Source organism: Brachyhypopomus gauderio, chromosome 2 (genome assembly GCF_052324685.1).
Source record: "Brachyhypopomus gauderio isolate BG-103 chromosome 2, BGAUD_0.2, whole genome shotgun sequence".
Classification (NCBI taxonomy): Eukaryota; Metazoa; Chordata; class Actinopteri; order Gymnotiformes; family Hypopomidae; genus Brachyhypopomus; species Brachyhypopomus gauderio.
In genome coordinates this window covers 12,704,143-12,726,349 of record NC_135212.1, presented here as the reverse complement: position 1 = coordinate 12,726,349, position 22,207 = coordinate 12,704,143, and the positions used below count along the sequence as shown (strand labels likewise).

The following is a 22,207-nucleotide window of genomic DNA, read 5'->3' as shown; positions in this document are numbered from 1 at the left end:
CTCCGTGTCGTGCCGGGTGCTTGGGGTTGGTGTTCCATGTGACCACCGTAGTGACAGGTTTCATTCTTAGTGAATGAAAACTAAGAAAACTCGTTCTTTCACCGTAGTGAAAGGCTTCAAAGGTTTGCTGTGGTGTTCAGATGGGGTTCTGTTTTGTTTCTCCATGTGGGGAGCTGCAGTATTCTGTGTTAGTCTGGATTACACCAACAAACACCAAAAATGAGACAAAACAAGCCAATGAGTCAAATGCAACAGCATCAGCAAAAAAACCAACAAAAAAATCCAGCCAATGTGCCCCTGTGACACGGAGAATATCACAGGGTGATTTGATTCTTCCTGCTGTGTGATTGAACAGATTTGACTCTATCCTGGCAAGTTATTGGACGGGGGGGGGGGGCGGGGTTTGCGTTCTGTGTTGTTTGGTGGTTGGTCTGGACTGATGCGGAATACTGCACCTGGACCAATGGGCTTGGCCTGCTCTTCTTCATGCTTTCAGTAAAACAGAGGTGTGTGTGCATGTGTGTGAGGGTGAGCATTTGCATAAATGTGTGAGTGCATGTGTGTGCATGTGTGTGTGTGTGTGTATGTGTGTGCGCGCGCGCGTAAGCGTGTGTATGTGCGTGCATGTTCAGCTGTGAACGTGTGTGTATGGATGTATGAGTGTGTGTGCGTGCACATGTGTGGATATATATTTGTGTGTCAGTGTGTGTATGGATGTGTGTGTATGTATGTATGTGTGTGTGTACGTACATTTAAATGCTGGTTGTACTCATCACTAGAGTACGGGGTGAGATCAGGTTGTGATTACTGATCGATTGTTTCCAATAAGGTTCATATTTTAGAACCTCTTTCCTGCTGGTCTGTATATGCGCCTGCTTTGGAGTGGAGAAAATGTTCCTGAATGAATCTCCTCCTGTGCTTGTGTCTGTCCATCACTTAGCCAGTGCTTTGTGTTCCTGTCTGGCCACAGGACCACCCTGACCCCTCCACTATAAGAAGAGTTAGTTTTGTGTAAGATAGGAATTAACATGGTTCGTTTTTAGATCTACTTCGGGTACCCCTGGGTTGCCAGTGTGTGCTGATTGCAAATTGCAGTGCTGGTATTATGTAGTAGAATTCTGTATTATGTAGTATGATTTTTCTTCCTCTGTGTTGAGGACCTCCCACACCTTAATGTGCATTCACCCTGGATCAAGTTCCTCCAGCTGAGGAAGCAGGCATAACAAAGGTCGGAGGTCATTTTCCAGACCACCGAGCACCCATGTTAACATCTGAATCCCTGCGGAGAGCACAGGGCAGTGTGCTCGCGAGGGTATGCCCTATAAATCATCTGCTCTGGGAACAGAGCCAGAATTTACCGCACAGTGTTTATCACAGTCAGATATCGCACTTTAGCTGATCTCAGGTCAGTTAAATTGGTCTTTGGTTTTGCTACCCTGTTATTGATGCTCATTCTGCAGAATTACTGTGTTCCTGACCTTTTGGAAAGAGTCATATCAGCTTGTCTGGAATAGTATTATTTAAAGTACAGGATCACCGCTTCTTTGGCTAAACCTTTTTAAAATTGTTATTTCCTATCATATTTATAATCACAATTACAACATCACTGATGGTGAAAATACTGAGGAATCTGCCTTTCCTGTAAAGTGTTGTTCTGGGCTAAACCATCACATAGCTGCAACGTCCCCCAGTAAATAGTTTTTTTCGCTGGGTATCACCAAAGAAATTTTACAGCACTTTTACAGACTTTTGGAAATCTATTCTTGAATACACCCTCACTGAAAGATCTCAAGAGCTGTAATATGATATTTGCTCTTTCAAATAATATTCCAAACACATTTCGAACAAGCAGAACACATGAAGACATTTGTGGCTACAGTGTGAGATCCTCTTGCAGACGTCCACGATCTCCCTGTTGATCTGAACTCGTGCCCAGTGACCCAGTGCACACCAGGGGTTTCTCGATACTGACAGCATCAGTGGAGTTGCAAATGGCATGTTGGTATGTGATGAGGAAAGCACAGTTTTATTGAGGCATAAAACCTTAAAGGCAAGGCTAAGGGATTAAAGTGCTCTTAATGTGAGGAATATGGATCTTTACGGCAAGGCTGAAGCATTAAATGTCTTTAAGGCAAGGTGAAAGAACTTAAATGCCTTTAAGATTAGGCAAATTTCCTAAGGCTAAGCTAACGTACAGTACTCTTTAGGCTAGACTAAAGGACTGCAGTAGTCTTAAGGCTAGGCTAAGGGACTACAATGCCTTTAAGGCAAGGTGAAAGCACTACAACGTTCATACCAGTCAAACAAACATGGAGTGGGATTGTTTTTGATTACAGGCCAGGCGTTTCCATAGTTACTCGGGCGTGCCACGAGCACGGGGTGGGGCTGGATAGGAATGCTGAGCTCGGGGAGAATTGTGGGAAATGGAGTCATCCAGAGCGCGTCCCCATCGTCTGCCTGCTCACCCGTCTGTCTTGCTTGCCGGCCGCTCCACCTTCCAGCTGCGTGGCCCTCGGATGCGCTGGGCCCTGTCCTGGGCTAATGCTAATGCTAACACTATTGTTAACGCTAATGCTAACATCCGCCACCTCTACCCACAGGGGGACGTGTCAAAACCTGGAAGAGACGGTGGTTCATTCTCACAGACAACTGTCTTTACTACTTTGAGTACACTACTGTGAGTACTATTACTCCTGTTCACTCTGCTCTGTTTGATTTTATTCTAGTTATTATCTAGTTATTGTGATGGTTCTCCATGGAAACTGGGTACCATTGATATCATCTACACATTATCTTCACTTGACTGATCACCAATGACTGATGGATCATATGTTTGAAAATAAACCGATAATATAATGTGTTTTTTGTCTCTGTGTAGGATAAAGAGCCCAGAGGAATCATTCCTTTGGAAAACCTGAGTATTCGGGAAGTGGAGGATAAGAAGCCGGTGAGATTTCTTTCCTCCCTGAACCAAAAGTGTAACTCTGCCTCCCTCTAGTGGCTGAGAAGGTCACTGTTCGTGTATGCGCTCCCTAGAACTGCTTCGAGCTCTTCATACCAGACAACAAGGACCAGGTGATCAAGGCTTGCAAGACGGAAGCGGATGGGCGGGTGGTGGAGGGCAACCACACCTTCTACCGCATCTCTGCCCCCACCACGGAGGAGAAGGAGGAGTGGATCAACAGCATCAAGTAAGGAGTGGGGGGTGGGACATCACGACACGTTCACACAGAGCTTCTGCTGCCATCTGAACACCTCAGGAGCTTCAGTGATGGTTTATCAAGAGATGGATGAAGCCCAGACCTTGTGATATTTTATTTAGGTGGATGCAGAACACCATATATAATGTCTCACCTGCAGGGCGGCGATCAGCAGAGACCCCTTCTACGAGATGCTGGCTGCCAGGAAGAAGAAGGTCTCCTCCATGAAGAGGCATTAGATTTTCTCAGGGTACTGCACTCTGAAGATTCAGGGCTGTGTGAAAGTGCTCCCTCTAGTGGACAGGTGGACTTTAAGGTGGTTGAAGTTTTCTTTTGTTTGGGCAAAAGGGAACTCAGTAGAAGGTTGGACAGAAGAAAGAAAAAACGGTCTAGACTGTGTCCCCTCGGTTTGAATGTCCTCTCCCTCAGTTCAGTGTGTGTGTGTGTGTGTGTGTGTGTGTGTGTGTGTGTGTGTGTGTGTGTGTGTGTGTGTGTGTGTGTGTGTGTGTGATGAGGAGGCTGAGGCCACTGTACTCTCCCCTCTTCAAAACCCCAAAGAGTCAATTTTATCCTCATGCTAAACCAAACCATGGCCTCTGTTTTCTGCCTCATTCTTTTCATTGCTCCCTCCCACCCCACCCCCTCTCTCTTTCCCTCTCTCCCTCTCTCTCTTCCTCTCTCTCTCCCTCTCTCTCTCTTGCTGTCTTAAACATGCACACACATGCACTCTCATTTAATCAGCAGGTCTGACAGAATATGGCTTACCAAAAAACATTCTTCTGCCGTTCAGAGACTTCTTTGTGTGCTTTTACATGTACAGGCAATACGTGGATTTTTACATTTCTATTCTCTGTATAGTGTCTTTTTTGTCTTTTGTCTCTAGATAATTTGATAATGGCTAATGTGAACTGCTGAATTGTTTTCACAAGGAATGAAAAAGTTCTGTGCATGTGATGTAAAGTACATGGCCAGGTCCAAAAGTGCATTGCCTCTCTGATCTGGGATCAGATGCTCCAGTGTCCGTGCCCCCCCATACTGTGTGGTAAAAGGCCAAACTTTTCCAGAAACAGTAGTCCTACTGTGAGACGCCATGAATGCTACCCTGTGTCGAATGACATGAATATTGCAAAGCTGTTTGTGTTCTTAACGGCATAGAAGTGCTTGCCAAATAGGTTCTCAAATACTGAGAAGTCTGAAAAGTCCCAGAACTTCTCCATAGTCCCTGTGCTCAACTGTCTAATATTTAAAACACCACTCATGCTGGAAGTTTCTTTTGATACCCAGTCATATGTTGTACTGCTTTATGTAATGGTTATCTTCCTCTTTGCCAATTATAAATCATTATTTCATTCAATCTTAAGTTGTCCTACCATAAATTCTTCATAGCAAGTTCCAAATAGTTAATGTTCTTCATTAAAGCAGACATTCTCGGACATGACGTAGGCTAGGGGTTATCACCACAAACATGACTCATCATCAAAGTCATCAAAGTGCTGAGGGTCAGAGGCGTCCCAGAGTTCAGCTAGTCAGCAGCGTTCGAACACGCACAGCCAAGCTGCGGGTTGGCAAGAGTAGACCAAACCCAACAGCGTCAGCACGCCAACGCCTGCGGGTGAATCGTCTGCCAGACACGCGGCATCGCCACGCCAACGCCAGACCCACGAGCCGGAAGGCGGAGATTCACGCCATTGTTGCCGTGTTGAACCACTACTGTTCAAGAGGAGCAGTGTATCTGAGAGGCAGATGGAAACGCGACAGAAAGCTTTTGTGGACACACACAGCCCAAGCTCAGGCTGCGTTACGCCAACTCCAGTGAAAGCCAAATCTAGGATCAGGTTCGGAGGCTTACAGGAACCCCTCATTTGTGTAACGCTAGCTAGCTTTTGTCGAGAAGTGACACTAGCACGTTAAAGTGTCCCTTAAACCCACTCTCTTGTTCTTATGAGACAAGACTGGATTTGAGAGTTGGATGCTACTCAAATCACTCTTCGTGCTTGAGGTGAAAATGCCTTCGAGAACTCAGCGCAGTCTCAGAGCTGGTGAAAATGTGCCTGGAGAGATTCTGTACATGTTCATCCCACTTTAGGGCTGACTACTGTATCCACGAATGCAATCGCGTACCAACTCCAAACCTGACCTGGCTGTGTGGTTGCCTTTACTCCTGTCTGAGGTTTTACCAAGCTAGCAGTTCGAATATACTCGCTATTCTACGAGCAAAACCTTATCTGAGCAGTATTGTTTTATTTATCAAGGATGTATATACTTAAGTGTATAGTAAATTTCTTCCTCCATTTTATATGAATGTGTATGTAGCATATATATTATTAGCTGAGTGCCATTTTCTGTTTCTGTTTAAAGTGTTTGTTTCTACCGTGTGTGTATGGGAAAGTTCATACTAAAATAAATATTACAATATATATTACAAACATCGCTTTTAATGACTATGTATTTGGTACCTTGAGCCTGAGCAATGTGGCAGTCCACCAGTACTAGAGAAATAATAACACTGTGTCCATAAACAGTTAAGCAACATCAGCACTTAAGACACATCCTACTGTACAACATGATGTGTGTGTAAAATACATTATGCAAAAACCTGTCACTAGGTGGCAGTGTAACCGTACAGTGAGGTAACTAAGTGTGGGTATTAATGGCAGACACAGCAGCCCACGGAACATAAAGTCCATGCCCATATAAAAGCTAATTTCTAAGAAATCTAACTGATAAAAAACTATTTTTATTGTTTTTATTGGTAGCTCAGAATATTCAACATCTAAATGCTCTTTGAAGTCTGTATATTACTACTCGTGTCAACGGCAGTAAACTACTGAGTTGACACACTTTTTAAGAAAGAGCTGCTGTAATCCAGCAAGCCGGGGACGATAAGGGATGGTTTGATAAGGAAGGTCTTTTGCTTCACAGATGATTCTCAGGTCTACACAAGACTCTGCTAACATGGGGTCCTAGGAAGTTTCAGGTCTACACAAACCTTTGCTAACAGGAGGCCATGGCCTCAGACCTACATGAGACTGGCAACAGATCACAGCTGTAGATACAGATCAACTGAGTAGTGAAAACACCCCCCACCCCAACGGAAGATGATTAACAGCCATGAGCAGTTATCAAGGATAATGATTCTTTCTTGTATGGAATACGACACAGGCATCTGAACAGGACACATTGATCGGTTATATCTGACCGGGGAGAGACATGCATGAAAGAAAAATAAAGAAACAAAATGCAAATTCAAATTCGGCAGAAAAAGCGATCCTGCTCAGAGATAGCTTCTAGCAGAGGTGCCACAGAACGAAACCCATCAACTTCCTGTTCTCTGCCGCATCTTGACGTTGGCGTCACCTTGACAGGAATGTAGCAAAGTGATGCTGATGTGGGACAGTCAGTGTCCTTTTGGATTAAAGAAACAGCTGCAGGTTTGGTTAGGGCTGGTTTGGTTCAGCTGCTAGCTGTGAACGGGCCGAACGTTACCGCCCACATTCCTGTATTTACACATGGGCGGTGAGGCCGGAGAGGGTTGCATGGCTTTGTTTACACAAGACAAGGACATTCGGATGATTTTCGAGAAATCAAGATGGGGGATGGGGGGGGGGGGTTGGTCTCACCTCCTCTGAGCCTGCAGAAGTGGAGGGAGAGAAAGAGAGGGAGGAAGAGAGAGAGGAGGGAGAGAGGGGACAGAAAGAAACGGAAGGAGTGAGAGAGGAAGGAAGAAAATGAGGGACAGTGTGTGAGAAAGAGGGAGAGAGAGAGAGAGAGAGAGAGAGAATGCCTGGAAGCAATCTTTGTTTTGCCTCCGTAACGTGACCATGTAGGAGGGACGTGTGGCTTTTTCCATTCTGCCCGAGTCATTTGAGCGAAAGAAAACAAACTTGTGCTGAAGCTCCAGGGGTGAACACTGCCATCAGAGCAGCTCTACAGGGAGACAGGACTGCAGCGGGACCCCTGGGAACAGGCCCAGGATGGGAAAGAGAGGGTCAAGCCAAGAAGTTCTGACATCAAAGCTGTCATTTCATATATTTAGCTGCTCTGTAGAACTGTACAAGACTCAGTAAGACAAACGACCTCCTATGGTCCATTTTTACAGCTGTGGTGCCTCAGGGAAACGTAATGAACAAAGCAGCCCAATGCTGTTACGCTCTGGTTCATGATACACAGTAATTAAACACTGTGCAAAATAGTTGAATAGCTTTGGGGAATAAACTGAATGAAGGAGTTGAACCTGGGCCAGTGTTCAACTCCAACACTGTCCTGCACTGTCCTGTGTTGCTGCCCCGATGTCCTGCACCGATGTCCTGTATTGACATCCTGCACCCTCATCTCCAACCTCAGCATATCTGGCCTGACTGATCAGTGACTTTCCTCTGAAGTGTTGACTCGCATGCATCACACTTCCATGTAATGCAGCTGAATTATAAAGGAACTTCCTCCATAGGTTTTCCTGCATGAAACAGCACTTCAGTGGAAGCACACACTCACCCATTTGCTTTTAAAAGAGAGGAAATTTGGAAGGTTACACAGGTTACACACACACATACACACACACAAACATACATGCACACACAGACACTTGTGTATTTCCATAATACTGTGCCTGTGTTGAATTTTCTTAACTAAAAACATTTTTATCTGTAAAGAATTGGTGCACACACACTGACACACGCACACAAATTGCAAAGCTAAGTTTAAGAACACATAACTGTTCTGGCCCTTTTTGTTTGTGAACAAACCCCCAACAAACACACTGTAAGAGGAACACGTCTGCTGTGTTTAATGCACACCTTTAAACATGTTTGGAAAATGTATTAGGTACAACACCATGAAGTGAACGTGTTGCATGATACTGACCTATATTGACATAGGTGTAATGATAAGGACACAGTCACCTGGTAGAATTTTCCGGAATGAACGTGAGACCTACAGACCTACATTTCTTCAACGAGGAAGAGCAAAGAACCAGACCTATAAAACAGCAACCCAGATTCAGCTCAAGATAAAACGACAGCTTTGGCAAACAGCAAGAGCTGGCATATGCTTTGATGACAAGAGACTAAAAGACTAAAGACAGTACAGGGGCCTTTACAAAAGATAAAGCCCTAACCATGACATTGCCTTTACAGAACAACTGAAATCACAGAGTAAATTTAGAAAATGTCCTAATTTAAATATACGCTGAAACTTTTCGCTGAAAGAACTAGCCCCTAATACTGCTACTACTAGCTCATGAAACTAGCGTCAAATAACTGGACATTATTCTGAGGTGGGAAACTTTCCTATGTAGGTAGTTAAAATTGGAAAACAGTTTCAAATATCTTTGTTACTCCGGGGTGGTTTCTGGCCCATAACAATTCCTGTGCTGTAACTGTACTGCCCTGAGCTGATCCATCATGCTCAGAAACCCGATACAACACTAGTAGCAACAACAAGGTGTTCTTTGGAAGGGCTACAGGGGTTGGGCTGGTTTTATTAGACTGGGACGCACTGTTTTTTACCACTGGGACACCGAGAACTGCCACAGGAGACTGAAGCAAACGGTCTACAGGCAAGATGTCACATGCACAAAAGAACCGTCAAACAGCAAGAGGCTTCAGTGCCCTTGAGCATGGCGCTCCCCAGAAGAAAGACACGATCTGGAAGCCAAAGGCTTTCTCCACAGGCAGAGCATGGGGCCAGCCCACTGAACACTGCCGCACTGTTCTCCCGGGCCGTTGGGCAGAGGCGGAGACATCCTGAACCAGGAAGCACCGGCTGCCAACAACGATGAGGCAGCGTCAGCAGGCGTCGGAAACCTCCAATGAGCAGACATCCAAACCAACCTGGGTCACTATGGCAACACTATGGTAACACGCCACTGGGTCTGAACACCAGCAGTTTCCCAAAGCTGCAGTTGTTCTCCTGGTGAGTGTGTGTTTCTGAGAGAAGCTGACCCATACGTAGCTGATAGTTTAATTTCCCTTTCACTGGTCATTAAATTTGATTATTCTTATTCAGGTTTGAAGAAACATACAGCCAACTTTTGTCATTTCACACAACCAAACGTATCCATCAAGTATGTAAAAAATTATTTTGATATTTTTGTATCAGTCCATGATCCACCATTTTGATCCACCATGGCAAGGGTCTCCAGGAATGACAGAAGGTTCCTACACCAGAGGTTCTCCTCCTGGTCTTCCACTCAGAAACTCTGTCATGCTTGCTGCTTGCTATGAGATCATTTAACAGCAGATTATAAGACCACAGAGAAAAATACTCTTTTGAGGCAGGAGTATGTTCACAGTGTCCTGTGGCATAAAATACTATAAGCCTTAAAATTCTGTCATTACCCTGTATGTCCCTTTATGTCCCAGTGACAGACTGATAAAACAAAGATGCATTCTTGATAAAAGACAATGCGCTCTAAATGTGCTACAACATAGACACAATGACATGTAATGGCACAAGGGCAGACACATGATAGATTACATTCACTGCCATCCAGTAATCATGACAAAGAGGCCCCGCCAAGACGCTGAACATTCAGTACATCGTCTCATATGATTCAGCTCTGAAACTCTCAGTCACGCTCACTCACGTTCTTCCCAGTGCAGTATTCCTCATTTCAGCTCTCACACCTCAGTTGAGGTCGGTATCAGATCCAACAAGCAGAAAGCACCGCACTGAAATGAAACATGACACCGCTTCCTTTCCCACGAGCCGACCATGATTAGGCTGAAGGGCTCTGTGGGCCCGTGTGGTCCCGCAGAACCCAGGCGGGTGAGATCCACCATGGCAAGGGTCTCCAGGAATGACAGAAGGTCCAAAGTAGAGGTTCTACACCAGAGGTTCTCCTCCTGGTCTTCCCCTCAGAAACTCTTTCATGCTTGCTATGAGACCACAGAGAAAAATACTCTTTTGGTCTTGGTATGATGAGGCAGGAGTATGTTCACAGTATCCTGTTGCATAAAATACTATAAGCCTTAAAATTCTGTCATTACCCTGTAGTTCGTCATGGGCTGATATTCTATGTTAAGCACATGCTTAAACAAGCCATTGAGATTTGACACCACATGTGAAATTCTGGCTCATTACAATTATCACCCCCCCCTCCACACACACACCCAGCCACCCACACACACACACACTACATTTGAATAAATATCTCCACGCAGGGCTTGAGAACTACCTTTGTATATTGAGAACTACCTTTGTATCTTACTTTTAATCTTGCTGGACCAGCTGACATGAACGGGAGGAGCGGAGCTGACTGTTCAAACCTGTGTCAATTTGTAGAAAAGTACAGTGTGTCTCCTTTAAATGATTCCTATCCTATTACTTTGAAGCAGTGCTGGGAAGCTCTGGCTTTCTGACTAGTTCCTCATCTTCTCCATTTGGAATCCTGACTGACATCTCGGCAATGAGGAAGCGAACGTGTGATTACTAAAATCATAGTAAGCTAACTTGGGCCCTTCACTACAGTATAGGGTGTGTTCCGGTAACACAAAAGAAAGAACATTCTCTTCTAATATTTGCAAGCAGGAAAATGTTTTATATAGGTCAGTGAGTCAGATTCATAAGATTTACGGTAACACTCAGGTTTATGGCATCTAACTAAATACCTCATAAACTGTTTATGATTCTCACATAACTCACATATAAACATTAATAAAATACCTTCAAATAATATGCTAAAATGAATGGTACCCTCATTATATGCTATGACCATTCTGTAGCCAGAGGGCAAAAATAACCAACCAGAACAAACAGAACCACACAAACCAAAACCAGAACCCAGGATGTGCGGGGACAGAGGCGCAGTAGACGTCTAGTGGTGGCAGGTCCGTCCGCCTGACCATGTCTTCGCTACAGGTCACTCCTCCCTGTAGCGGTGATCAAGACGGGGCAGCTCATGGAGCTTATTCGGTTTCTCACAGCAATAGGCAGCTAACTGAAAAATGTCTGCGATAATCTGTCTATCCCGTGGAGATCCCCCTGTACCCACAGTGCCAGGGGAATTCCTGTCTCTGGCTAGTTCATGCTGAAACACCAGAGATTTTAACTGCACAGTAGCAGCTAACGTCTCGTTACAGCTGAACTTACCAGAGTCTCAATACTTCGCTGTGTCCTTGTTGGGCAGATCATTATGTAAGACCTGCTGCGTCAAAGAGCCAGAGGGCAGACACAAACGGCCTTCCAGAAAGGTCAGAAAGGTCATAAAGGTATTGGTCAAATCTGACAGGGAGTCCGACATAGAAACATAACCAACACTAACAGACACACTCATACACACAAGCACACATCTGACATAGACAAGAACCACGAAACAGGCTGCAGAGAAGACAATGATCCGCAATACAAACAAGCAAAGAAAGTGCATATAAAGACCATACTAAACATATGAAGACCATACTAAACATATTAATACCATACTAAACATATGAAGACCATACTAAACATATTAATACCATACTAAACATATAAAGACCATACTAAACATATAAATACCATACTAAACATATAAAGACCATACTAAAGATGAAACGCCTGAATACACTAACGAGGTGGGCGGGTTACAAAATACAAGGAGGGACTAAGAACGCACATGGCTACACAAACAAAACATGCATGATTGACAGCTGGGGGAGGGGCTAACGGTGAGAGCCTCCACATGGACTCCACATGCACTCTGATTTCCTATCATACACTGTATTGCCAAAAGTACTCGCTCACCCATCCAAATTATCGGAATCGGCTGTTCAAATCACTTCCATAGCCACATGTGCATCTAGGCATGCAAATGTTTGTAAAATGTTTTACAAACATTTGTGAAATAGTGGGTCGCTCTCAGGAGCTCAGTGAATTCCAGTGTGGAACTGTGATATGATGCCACCTGTGTAACAAATCCAGTCATGAAATTTCCTCGCTACTAAATATTCCACAGTGAACTGTCAGCTGTATTATAATAAAATGGAAGTGTTTGGGAATGACAGTAACTCAGCCATGAAGTGGTAGGCCATGTAAACTGTTAGAGTGGGGTCAGCGGATGCTGAAGGGCATAGTGTGAAGAGGTCGCCAACTTTCTGCAGTCGATCACTACAGCCATCCAAACTTCATGTGGCTTTCAGATTAGCTTAAGATCAGTGTGCACAGAGCTTCATGGAATGGGTTTCCATGGTCGAGCAGCTGCATCCAAGCCATACATCTCCAAGTGCAATGCAAAGCATCGGATACAGTGGTGTAAAGCACTTAAGCTCATATGTGAGTCAAGGAAGGTGAGCAAATACTTTTGACAATATAGTGTACCTCACACATGCTTGATGAGATCTGAGGAATTCTGATGCTAACACCCTGAACTCTCTGTCACGTTCAAACCGTTCTTTGACAATTAATTGCACTGAGGCAGGGTGCATTATCTGGTTGGAAAAGCCTGCTACCATTAAGTAATACCATTGCCATTACATCAAATTTATTTAAATCAAACTTTTAAATTTTACAATGTGTGTCATCACTAAGCAAGTTTATAAATATTTGGTCTAGATCTTTAATGAGCAATTCAGTGACAACAATGTTTACATAGGTGGTACGAGTCTGAGTAACATCCACATGAATCCACCAGAATATGTCACTATCTCTCCCAGCTTGCCTTCTGCCAATAATATATCATTATGTCAGCTTTTCCCAAGGGAAGTGACACACACCCAGAAGTCCACAGGGCACAAAATTCATACTTTGCCTTTCTGTAAATCATATTCATCGATATATATACATATATGTATGTATTGATCACACTTATTAATGAGTAAAATGGAAATCACTTTATTATCATATATTGAACATATGTAAGACAAATTACACATTGATTATTGTATGCTTTACTTGTTTGTAGGCTCTCTCCCTCTCTCTCTCTCTCTACATTTTATTATCTTGAAACTCTGGATCAATCCATCTTTCTTTCTTTAATAACTTTACCCAAATGCTTTTTGACTATTCTTGCTCACCCATAAAGGTGCAAAATTTCAACAACAACGCTTGTGCATGGTTGAATAGATAGATCATTGATAGATAGATGATAGATGATAGATCATGTGGTTTTGAGAGTATAGTGATGTGATTGAGGAAAAACATCCATTAATGAAGGGCTCAGTGGAGGATGTCAAAAACAGGTGGCATACGGCCAAGCAAAGCAGATGACCAGTTTGACTCTGTTTCTGAAGACTATATGATTATCTCTAATAGTGTCCCTTCAGTCTCTGTGTGTGTACACATATGTTAACAACATGTTAAGGTCATAAAGTTTTGACTGCACTGACTTTATTAATGCAACTAGTGCTGTCTTGAAGTTTGTAATTGTGAAGCATCCATAGTTGTAGGTTAATTGAAGCCCAATTGCCATTGCTTACTGTTTGTTAATAATGGCTGGATGTTTATATGGAAATTTCCATTACAAGTCTTTTCCAGATGGCTTTTTGACACAAAAAAAAAAAGTTTTATGTAACTTCTGCTGTGGTGAATGTATCACCAAAGTACTGAGTCTGAAACAAAACACATTACGCTACTGACATACTGGGAATACTAGAAAAATCAGATATGTTCACTGTTCAGACTATTTCAGACTGTGCTCATGGGAAAACGGATAAATCAGGCACAATGAAAAAGTATGAGTGAATTACAGTGGCATGTGTTTTTATGGTGTATAACTTATTAAAGCTGAAAATGTTTATCATAACAAGAGCTATTTATGCAGTATTCTAGTCATCTGATTACATTTTCAGTTTAAAATGTCTGGTGGTGGGAGAAGCTTCTCCAAAGAAATATGTATGATTCTGCTGTGATTCTATGGTATCTGATAGAATATACCCACACAGATATACTCAACAGGGAAACATTGTGAATGACATTTCAAAGGACAGAAATGACAAGAAAGCGATTTCCACAAACTGGTTTAAATAAGCTTCAGGGTCTAAAATGTGAATAAGGAGAAATGGTTTTCTGATAAGAGATACTGACTGTACTCTTTGTAAAATGTCCTGCTTCTGCAGACATGCACAGACTTGATTGAACACAACAGTGCCCTCCACACTCTCGATTCCTACTTAGTGCAGAATATAAGTGCCCTACATGCTCTCGATTACTACTTAGTGCAGAATACAAGTGCCCTACACGCTCTCGATTCCTACTTAGTGCTGAATATAAGTGCCCTACACACTCTTGATTACTACTTAGTGCAGAATATAAGTGCCCTACACGCTCTCGATTCCTACTTAGTGCTGAATATAAGTGCCCTACACACTCTTGATTCCTACTTAGTGCAGAATATAAGTGCCCTACAGGCTGTTGATTCTTAAATCAGGGAAAACAGAGTTACGTGTAGTGACTTATGACTCCCAGTTGAAAGATTTACGTTTGAGGATATCAGTCACTCACAAAGCAACAGACCTGTCAGTTAAATTGTCTTCTTGACCCAGTGGAGGTGGTGGGAGACAGGAGAATGAGGACTAAGTTTAAACACATGCTGAAGGACCTGTCCCACCCCATGCACCACTCTCTGACTGCACTAAGCAGCTCCTTCAGTGCCCGAGTGCATGAAGGAGAGATACAGAGATACACGCTGTCAGACTGTATAACACACGCTGCTCTCAATAGCTTGTAGTTAATGTTTAACATTGCTACCACATGCAGAACAATGTGCAATCAATACGGCACATGTGCAATATTCAAAACGTCTATGTGCAATATCTCACTATTCATCAGATAATATTTTTCAATATCATTATATATTGTGTAAACCTTTGTACATATAGATTTTTCTTTACATTTTTTATCTTAAATATTGTTTTTATACTTCCTTTCTCTGTCCCTTCCTCTCCGCTGCTGTAACATTGCAAATTTCCCCATTGTGGGATTAATAAAGGATTATCTTATCTGTGACGTTGGATGCACGGACTCCTATTACTGTTGGCATGAACGTTACTTTATTACATACAAAAGTGCGCAGACAGCGCACGTGGAACATAACTACTCACACACTCAAATGACTCTGACAAAGACGAGCACGGGACACTGCGTGAATGCACATTAAATAGACTAACCACATCATCCCCAAGTGTTGACGAGACGAGCCACAGGTGAGACTGATGAACACTCAGACACAACCACACCCACGAAGATACACAGACGCAGACGACTAGACGTAGACGACATAAACACACGCCCAAAGGGGAGGGGTCAAGGGCTGTAGCGTGACATTATCCTTACTCAAGCAAATAAATAACGGTCAAATTTAAAAAAAATAAAGGTCAAATTAAAATAAAAAAAAAAATAAAGGTCAAATTAAAATAAAAAATAAATAAAGGTCAAATTAAAATGAAATAAAAAAATAAAGGTCGAAAAAAAAATAACAACAGTTTAAACTCAACGTAGGCCTGGTGAGAAAGGCTCTTCACATCCCACACTCACATGGAACCACTCTCACAATGCCAGCATCTGTTTTTGTTTATCCTCGGCTGCTGTAAACACGGCTTTATTTTCCATTCACAGAAAACGCTATCATGATAAGCCGAGCACAGCTGGGTGTGTAGTGCAGCGTGTCATTTCATATGGAAAGAGTCACTGCTTTCCTGCCAAGCTGGTCACACTGAGATCTGCCTTTGTCATTCAGTAAGCTGTCCTGGCACAAAACACTATTCATTCCCAAAACTGCTACTACTCGCCATAAACATCCAAACAAATGCCGTTTAAAGCAGGAGGAGCAGTAACATTACACGACCTGAGGGGGATTTGCCACAGCAGATGTGAGTGAGAACATATAAGAGGAACAAGAGAAAGTACAGAGAGAAATTCTGAGCAGGTGAACAATATCTGACTGGGGCCTGTAGGAACACCTCTCATTACAGGAAACCGAAGAAAGGAGTCTGGTGATGACTGTTCTGTCTGCAAAGTGGTCATTCTGCTGTGGAAACGTGTTCTTGTCCTGTTCCTGTAATGGTTGGAATCAGTTTACAGGAGAGGAAAAAGCTGATAACCTGAGTAAACAAATGAGGCAGGAAAAAACGAGACCCACAAGCTCCCAGAATTCCTGCTGTAGGGAAGGTGTACACAGTGCACTATGGGGCCCTTGAGCTGACCACACACCCCCAGGAGGGGGTAAAACATTTTAAAAAAATAATAATAAACATTTTTAAAAGGACCTCCAACCTGCCTCTACCTAGAGTTTACACTCCCAGTGTGTCAGAAGATTTACAGTTAATGTTATCTAGTGAGGAAGAACCAGGATCAATAGTAAAACAGAGACAGTCACTTCCTGCTGTTTGGGGAAAGGATGAGATCACTGCTACGTTCTTTGGCAGTGTTCATGGGGGTTATTACTGGCTCCATGTGTCATCACACAGGGACCTCCTTAACGCCCCCCATCTGTTTCTATCTAAGCAGAACAGAGATGTGAAGAGCTTGGTGCAGGTCAAGACCTTTGAGGACCCCGCGAGCCGTCCAGAAAATGTGGGGCTCAGGAACAAATCTGGTGTACATATGTCAAAGCAATGAGGTCATCTGGGTTATGAATTAGACACATTTAGGTCCCTGTGGAACAGTAAAGCATGGATCTGTTCAACTGTAAGAGGTCCTTGCTGAAGAAAGGTCCAAAATCATTGAACCATTCCATTTGTGTGATTTCACTGTCAACAGAGCATATTTTAAAATCATTCATCAACAGGTAGAATTTTTCAAATTATTAGAATTAAGGCACTTTGCATCAATTGCAAACATTGCTGCGATACACACCCTTCCTGATTTCCTGTACTAAATTTATCCAGTCATCCAAAGCAAATGAGTAACTCCACCATAATTAATGTTAAGCAGTCTGGGAAACACTACATACAGTTTGTTTGCATTATTCATACAATCAGTAAATGACTTACTCAATCTGATTGGGAAATATGGGAAGAATTGAGAGAGAGAGAGAGAGAGAGAGAGAGAGAGAGAGAGAACCTCTTTAATAGCAAATGAGTACAACAAAAGCACATAGGTCACAGGTAACAGTATGGGTCACTGCATTGTCCACTGGGTCACTGCATTGTCTGCTGGGTCACTGCATTGTCCACTGGGTCCCTGCATTGTCCGCTGGGTCACTGCATTGTCCACTGGGTCCCTGCATTGTCCGCTGGGTGACTGCATTGTCCGCTGGGTCACTGCATTGTCTCAAATTGGGCATCTGAGAGTGCCCAGGCTTTGAATGTCAGTCAGAATGTCTGAATGTTTCCTGAAAGTTTGTGTAATAGACACGGAGTGTCCAGCTAAGTGTCCCCTAGAGTCTAACTTTCCCTGGGTAGACTGACGCAGTCCTGGCCTGGATATTTTGCTTCGAACTCTCCGGCTGTTTTGTCCAGTTTCTGTCGATACACGGCGAGTTTCAGTTCCCCTTCCCCGCCCGTGCTAACATGTCTTTCCCTTTACTGGTAATTTCACGGACTATCGCAACGTGACACATCGCCAAGATCGCGTTTCTATGACAACAACGCTGAAGCGAGCAGCACGCGCCTTCTTCACACCTGTGCCGCCTCTCACGCGCCTGCGCGAGAACAGCTGCTCGTGCCCGCGTTTAAAACGCTTTTGCACAATCGACCACACACGCTGTAGTTCACTCAACATTCAAAACCTGAATTCTCTGGACAAGCTCAGTTACACACACTAAATACAGACTTCTGGAGCTCTCCCAGAGAGGCCGATGATTTATGTGCGGTTTATAGAAACCCAAGCGCAATTTCAAGGAATCTTATGCATTAGCAGCAGTAGACGTGTTGGCCTCCGCGATAGTGTTAAACATTGGGAAACAATGTAAGCGACGGAGGTGTCGCTTATTTAAAGTGCAATATGTTCCCTAATCCACGCGGGTTTATGATTCCTTGGGGTTTATGACTGAGCATAAGTCAAACCGAGTCACTGCCTAGGACTCCCCACTGAGCAAAGGCACTTCGTTAGACGCTCAAAAGACGTCCACTGAAAAGCCAGAATGAAAGTTTTTGCGACGTCTTTTTTAAACGTCTTTTGAACGTCTATTACTGCCGTTCAGTTGCAGCTTTTGCACGTCCACTGACATCCAATAAAGGTCTTAGTCAGACGTTCAGATAGAAAACTCTTCATGCACGTCCATAGACGTCTACCTGAGGTCCTAGTCAGACTGTCAGATTTTGAACCAGTTTTGAACATCCACCAGACGTGCAAAAATGGGCCTGGACTGACCGACGTGATACAGACATGATTTTAACGTCTTTCTGACGTCGCATGTTTGCTGGGTCACTGTTAGTTCTGGTTTCCTATAATAATAAAAAAAACAAACGTTTTGGTGAATGTTTCTTTGAGGGATGTTTGATGTAAATGGTTCGAATAAAAGCATAGTTAAAACAGCATTTCTGTCAAAATACTATTAACCAGCTATTAACTATTATTTACAATCATGACAGCATCTGTTTTCTATTTGTCTGTGTCTCCGCAAATAATCTAAACTAAATACTGATCAATTGCACGTAATTTTTGGACATAATAATTTGCACTGGACCAAATGTTGCCTATTAATCTCTGCCTGTAACTCGACCCGACTCCCATATATAGACCACGATGTTGTATTTAGCAACAACATTTTTTTGTCGATTTCGGAGCATTCTCGCGCGACACAAACTTTACTGTAAAGAGCCTAAAACAACTTCTTTCTCCTCGCTGGAAGAACAAAGAGCGCGAGGAGGAGCGCGAGGAGGGGAGGGGAGCGCGAGCGCGAGCGCGAGGGGAGGGGGAGGGCTCGTGCCAATACCAGGAATCCTGCTCTAAGAGAAGTTCCTGACAGCACTGCCCTTACTGGAACGACCTCGGGGCGTGGCCTGCGGCGGGGGCGGAGCTTCGGCAGCCGGCTACATTACATACGGCGCTGAGTCCGGGCGCCCAGTGCAGCAGCACAGCTAGAGTACAGCGGCGCACACGCAGAGGGATACAGAGTTACCGGAGGGGACGATGCACTTCTGCTGCTTATAGACAGCCGTGTAGCACCGCGACCGGGTCGGTAAAGGGATATATACCTGCGCCTACGGTCACTGTGGACATAGCGGACATCTTTGGACCTATAAAGGTAATTGAGTTAATAAATGTCGAACTAGTGTTTCATACGTTCAGATTTATGTAATAAAAGGCACTAATAGTTTACCAGAGAAAAGAACTAGTTTCGAATATTTAAATATTAACCTAAACGTTTTCACGTCAGCATCCGTTTTGTAAGCTAGATTTAGCGTAACTAAAGGTCTAGTTAAAAGAAATAGAAGATACTTTACAGATACAACGGGTAGTCTGTTATTTATATCATATATCAAAACAAAGCGAACCCGGTTGTTACAGAATATACACGACAGAAAATGTTCTTGTCAGAGAAGTTTGTCCCTTTGTAACTGTAACTGTAGTTGGTTTAAAATGTTAACCATATTTACCATATTTAACCATATTTACTTAACGGTTGTGGAGACGCCTTAAAAATGTTGACTCTGTTCACACAAGTCGAAATGACAAATATTTAGTTTCAAACAGCTGACTGTACAGTTAAACATACTGTACTTACAAATATTGTAATTATTTCACACATGCGTGTATAACTACAACTCTAACGCATCTCCCCTTCACCCTCAGGTTCCTCAGGTCTCAGTTCAGGGTTAGTGCACCATGGTAACACATAGCAAGTTTGACACCGCCATGAGCAGCTGTCCCTTGGATGGCAACGTGCGGCTGACTCCTCACCGATTCAAGACCTTCAGCTCCAAGGTGCAGTACCAGCTGGTGCAGCTCGCCGTCCGCAAGCTGCAGGAGAGTGGCTTCTACTGGGCCTCCATCAGTGGCAAGGAGGCCAACGCGATGTTAGCGACGGAGCCCAGCGGGACCTTCCTGATCCGCGACAGCTCCGACAATCGCCACTTCTTCACGCTGAGCGTCAAGACCGACTCGGGAACCAAGAACCTGCGTGTGCAGTGTGACAACAGGTCCTTCTTCCTGCAGACGGACCCCAAGATCTCCCAGTCGGTTCCGCACTTTGACTGCGTTCTGAAGCTGGTGCATCACTACATGGTGTCTCCCAGGGCGGCGGCGGGCACGGGGAACGCCCGCTGTGCCTACTACATCTACTCGGGCGGAGAGAAGATCCCACTGGAGCTTCTGCGACCCTTCTCCTGCACCATGTCCTCCCTGCAGCACCTGTGCAGGAAGGCCGTGAACGGCCACCTCGACATCTCCAGTGTGAAGGAGCAGCTGCCCCAGCCCCTCAGCCACTTCCTCCAGGAGTACGACTCCGCCATTTAGAGCATCGTATCGGCTGGAAGGATTGTGGGTACAGCTGTCGAACTGAAGGAAACAAAAGAACGGAGGAGTTTGCTGCAGCCAGACCGCGTTAGTCGGGCCGTGTGCGCAGACCACTAACACTTCGCTTCTCTCTCGCTGGGCTTCAGGCCACAGGGAGCATGGTTTTGAAGAGGAGCTCAATGTTCTGTCGGTTTTAGACAAGACAACATGAACTTTGTGCTGCTACAGGTTCCACTGGCCCAATTGGCCCTGGAGCCATGGACTAGAGGATCTCAACTGAACAATCTTATTTGCACCAGAACTTGCCATCAGGACGCTGGCCAATCCGGCTGCAGTTGTGAATGGCTGGCAGCCTTTGCTCACATCGGTGGCCAGCGATCACTTCTGCCTGTACACCGGGCCCCCACGCTGGGCCTCTCTTGGCCACAACCGCCTGCTTCAGGGAGCAGACAGCCCGCATGGTGTGCAAAGGGGAAACTGCTGCCTTCTTCCAAGTAATTATTAGTGCCTTTCATGGACAACAGTGAATAAGAGTGCAACCCAAGGGCAGAGATGGTTCTGAGAAACTTCCCAACAGGGCAAGAGGAACACAAATAAGACAAACAGAGCACGATCGTTTTATGATCAAATGTGTTTTGTTATTTCTTTTTTATTCCTTAAACTGTTTTAGATCAAAACCTATACAGACACTTTGGAAGTTTAAGAAAAAAAAACTGAAAACGTGGTAAATGATGGTAAAGATGGTAAATATCAATGATAAGTTTGATTTTATTCAATTTGTTTTTACTTGAAAGAGTAAGATCTTTGTTGTCCGTGTTTTGAGGATGTAAGACAGAGCCAGTCTGAAGCCTCCCTCTAGCCTGAAGGAGGGTGCCTCCATGTGGGGTACAGAGTAGCAGAAGGTGGCAATTTGAATGTATTTAGATAGGGGAACCCAACCCTCCTATCTGTTGAAGGAAGGGCCCAAGTTTCAACCCCCATCTTATTCTTGTACTTTAACAACATACCGTTTACATGTGTGAAGACCATTTTTTTAATCTGCTGTCTTTTGTAAAGATGTTTCAATCTTATATGTCTGCTCATATGACTTACTGAAGAAGCTTGAAGATGAAACTAAACAAGAAACTGTAACAAAAGCAAGCAGACTGAAAATACTTTGCACATATTTATATTTATAAATCATTTCAGTAATTTATATTAAAGAGCACTATTTTTCTAAAAACAACATCCTTGTGTATTTGTGGTGATTCCTTCAGAAATAACATACTAATGAACTCATGGCAATGGGAACTGTAAGCACAACCCTCAGTGAATTAAAGCTAGCCTAGGTCACTTGTCATAGACATGAGTGCTGACTGGAACACCCAGTCATATCCCTAATAGCTTTTTTAGATGAAATACCTAAAAAGGGAGTGTTAAACACACACACCACTCACTAACACTGGTAGTGCCTGTAGTGTATTTGTGAACGTATTTGAACAGGGGTGACGTGTAATCTCTAAGCAGCGCATCCTGTTGGGATGAATCAGAATATCCCCTGAGCCGGAACTGGTTGATTCAGTGATATTCACTCCTAAAAGTGGGAAATCAACCCCCCCCCCCCCCCCCCCAATTGTCTCCGAGTTGGCATTTCCAGTAAGTCTTGAACATTCATGACTAACAGATTCTTGAACAAACAGGATACACTCTTGCCCATG

The 22,207-nt window shown here is 43.8% G+C and overlaps 2 protein-coding genes across 6 annotated transcripts in view; both read left to right on the top strand.

Annotated features, from left to right (window-relative positions):
- cyth1a (cytohesin 1a) overlaps positions 1-4,554 on the top strand; it is a 99,511-nt gene extending 94,957 nt beyond the window's left edge. For 3 of the 5 annotated variants that reach the window (XM_076987284.1, XM_076987283.1, XM_076987288.1), the window contains exons 10-13: positions 2,599-2,677; positions 2,879-2,947; positions 3,037-3,191; positions 3,361-4,554. In XM_076987284.1, coding sequence (XP_076843399.1) covers positions 2,599-2,677; positions 2,879-2,947; positions 3,037-3,191; positions 3,361-3,439 — 382 coding nt within the window. In that variant the 3' untranslated portion in view covers positions 3,440-4,554. The remainder of the gene's footprint in view (positions 1-2,598; positions 2,678-2,878; positions 2,948-3,036; positions 3,192-3,360) is intronic. The other 2 variants (XM_076987282.1, XM_076987281.1) reach the window with 1 other exon arrangement.
- Positions 4,555-19,109: 14,555 nt separating this feature from the next.
- Positions 19,110-21,735, top strand: socs3a (suppressor of cytokine signaling 3a). Its single transcript, XM_076987279.1, has 2 exons — positions 19,110-19,299; positions 19,848-21,735. The coding sequence occupies exon 2, from the start codon at positions 19,881-19,883 to the stop codon at positions 20,508-20,510; it is 630 nt and encodes a 209-aa protein (XP_076843394.1). The 5' UTR covers positions 19,110-19,299; positions 19,848-19,880; the 3' UTR covers positions 20,511-21,735.
- Positions 21,736-22,207: the final 472 nt, after the last annotated feature.

Excerpts from the sequence above, each read along its gene's own strand:
- socs3a (XM_076987279.1), top strand. The coding sequence starts at position 19,881 with ATGGTAACACATAGCAAGTTTGACACCGCCATGAGCAGCTGTCCCTTG.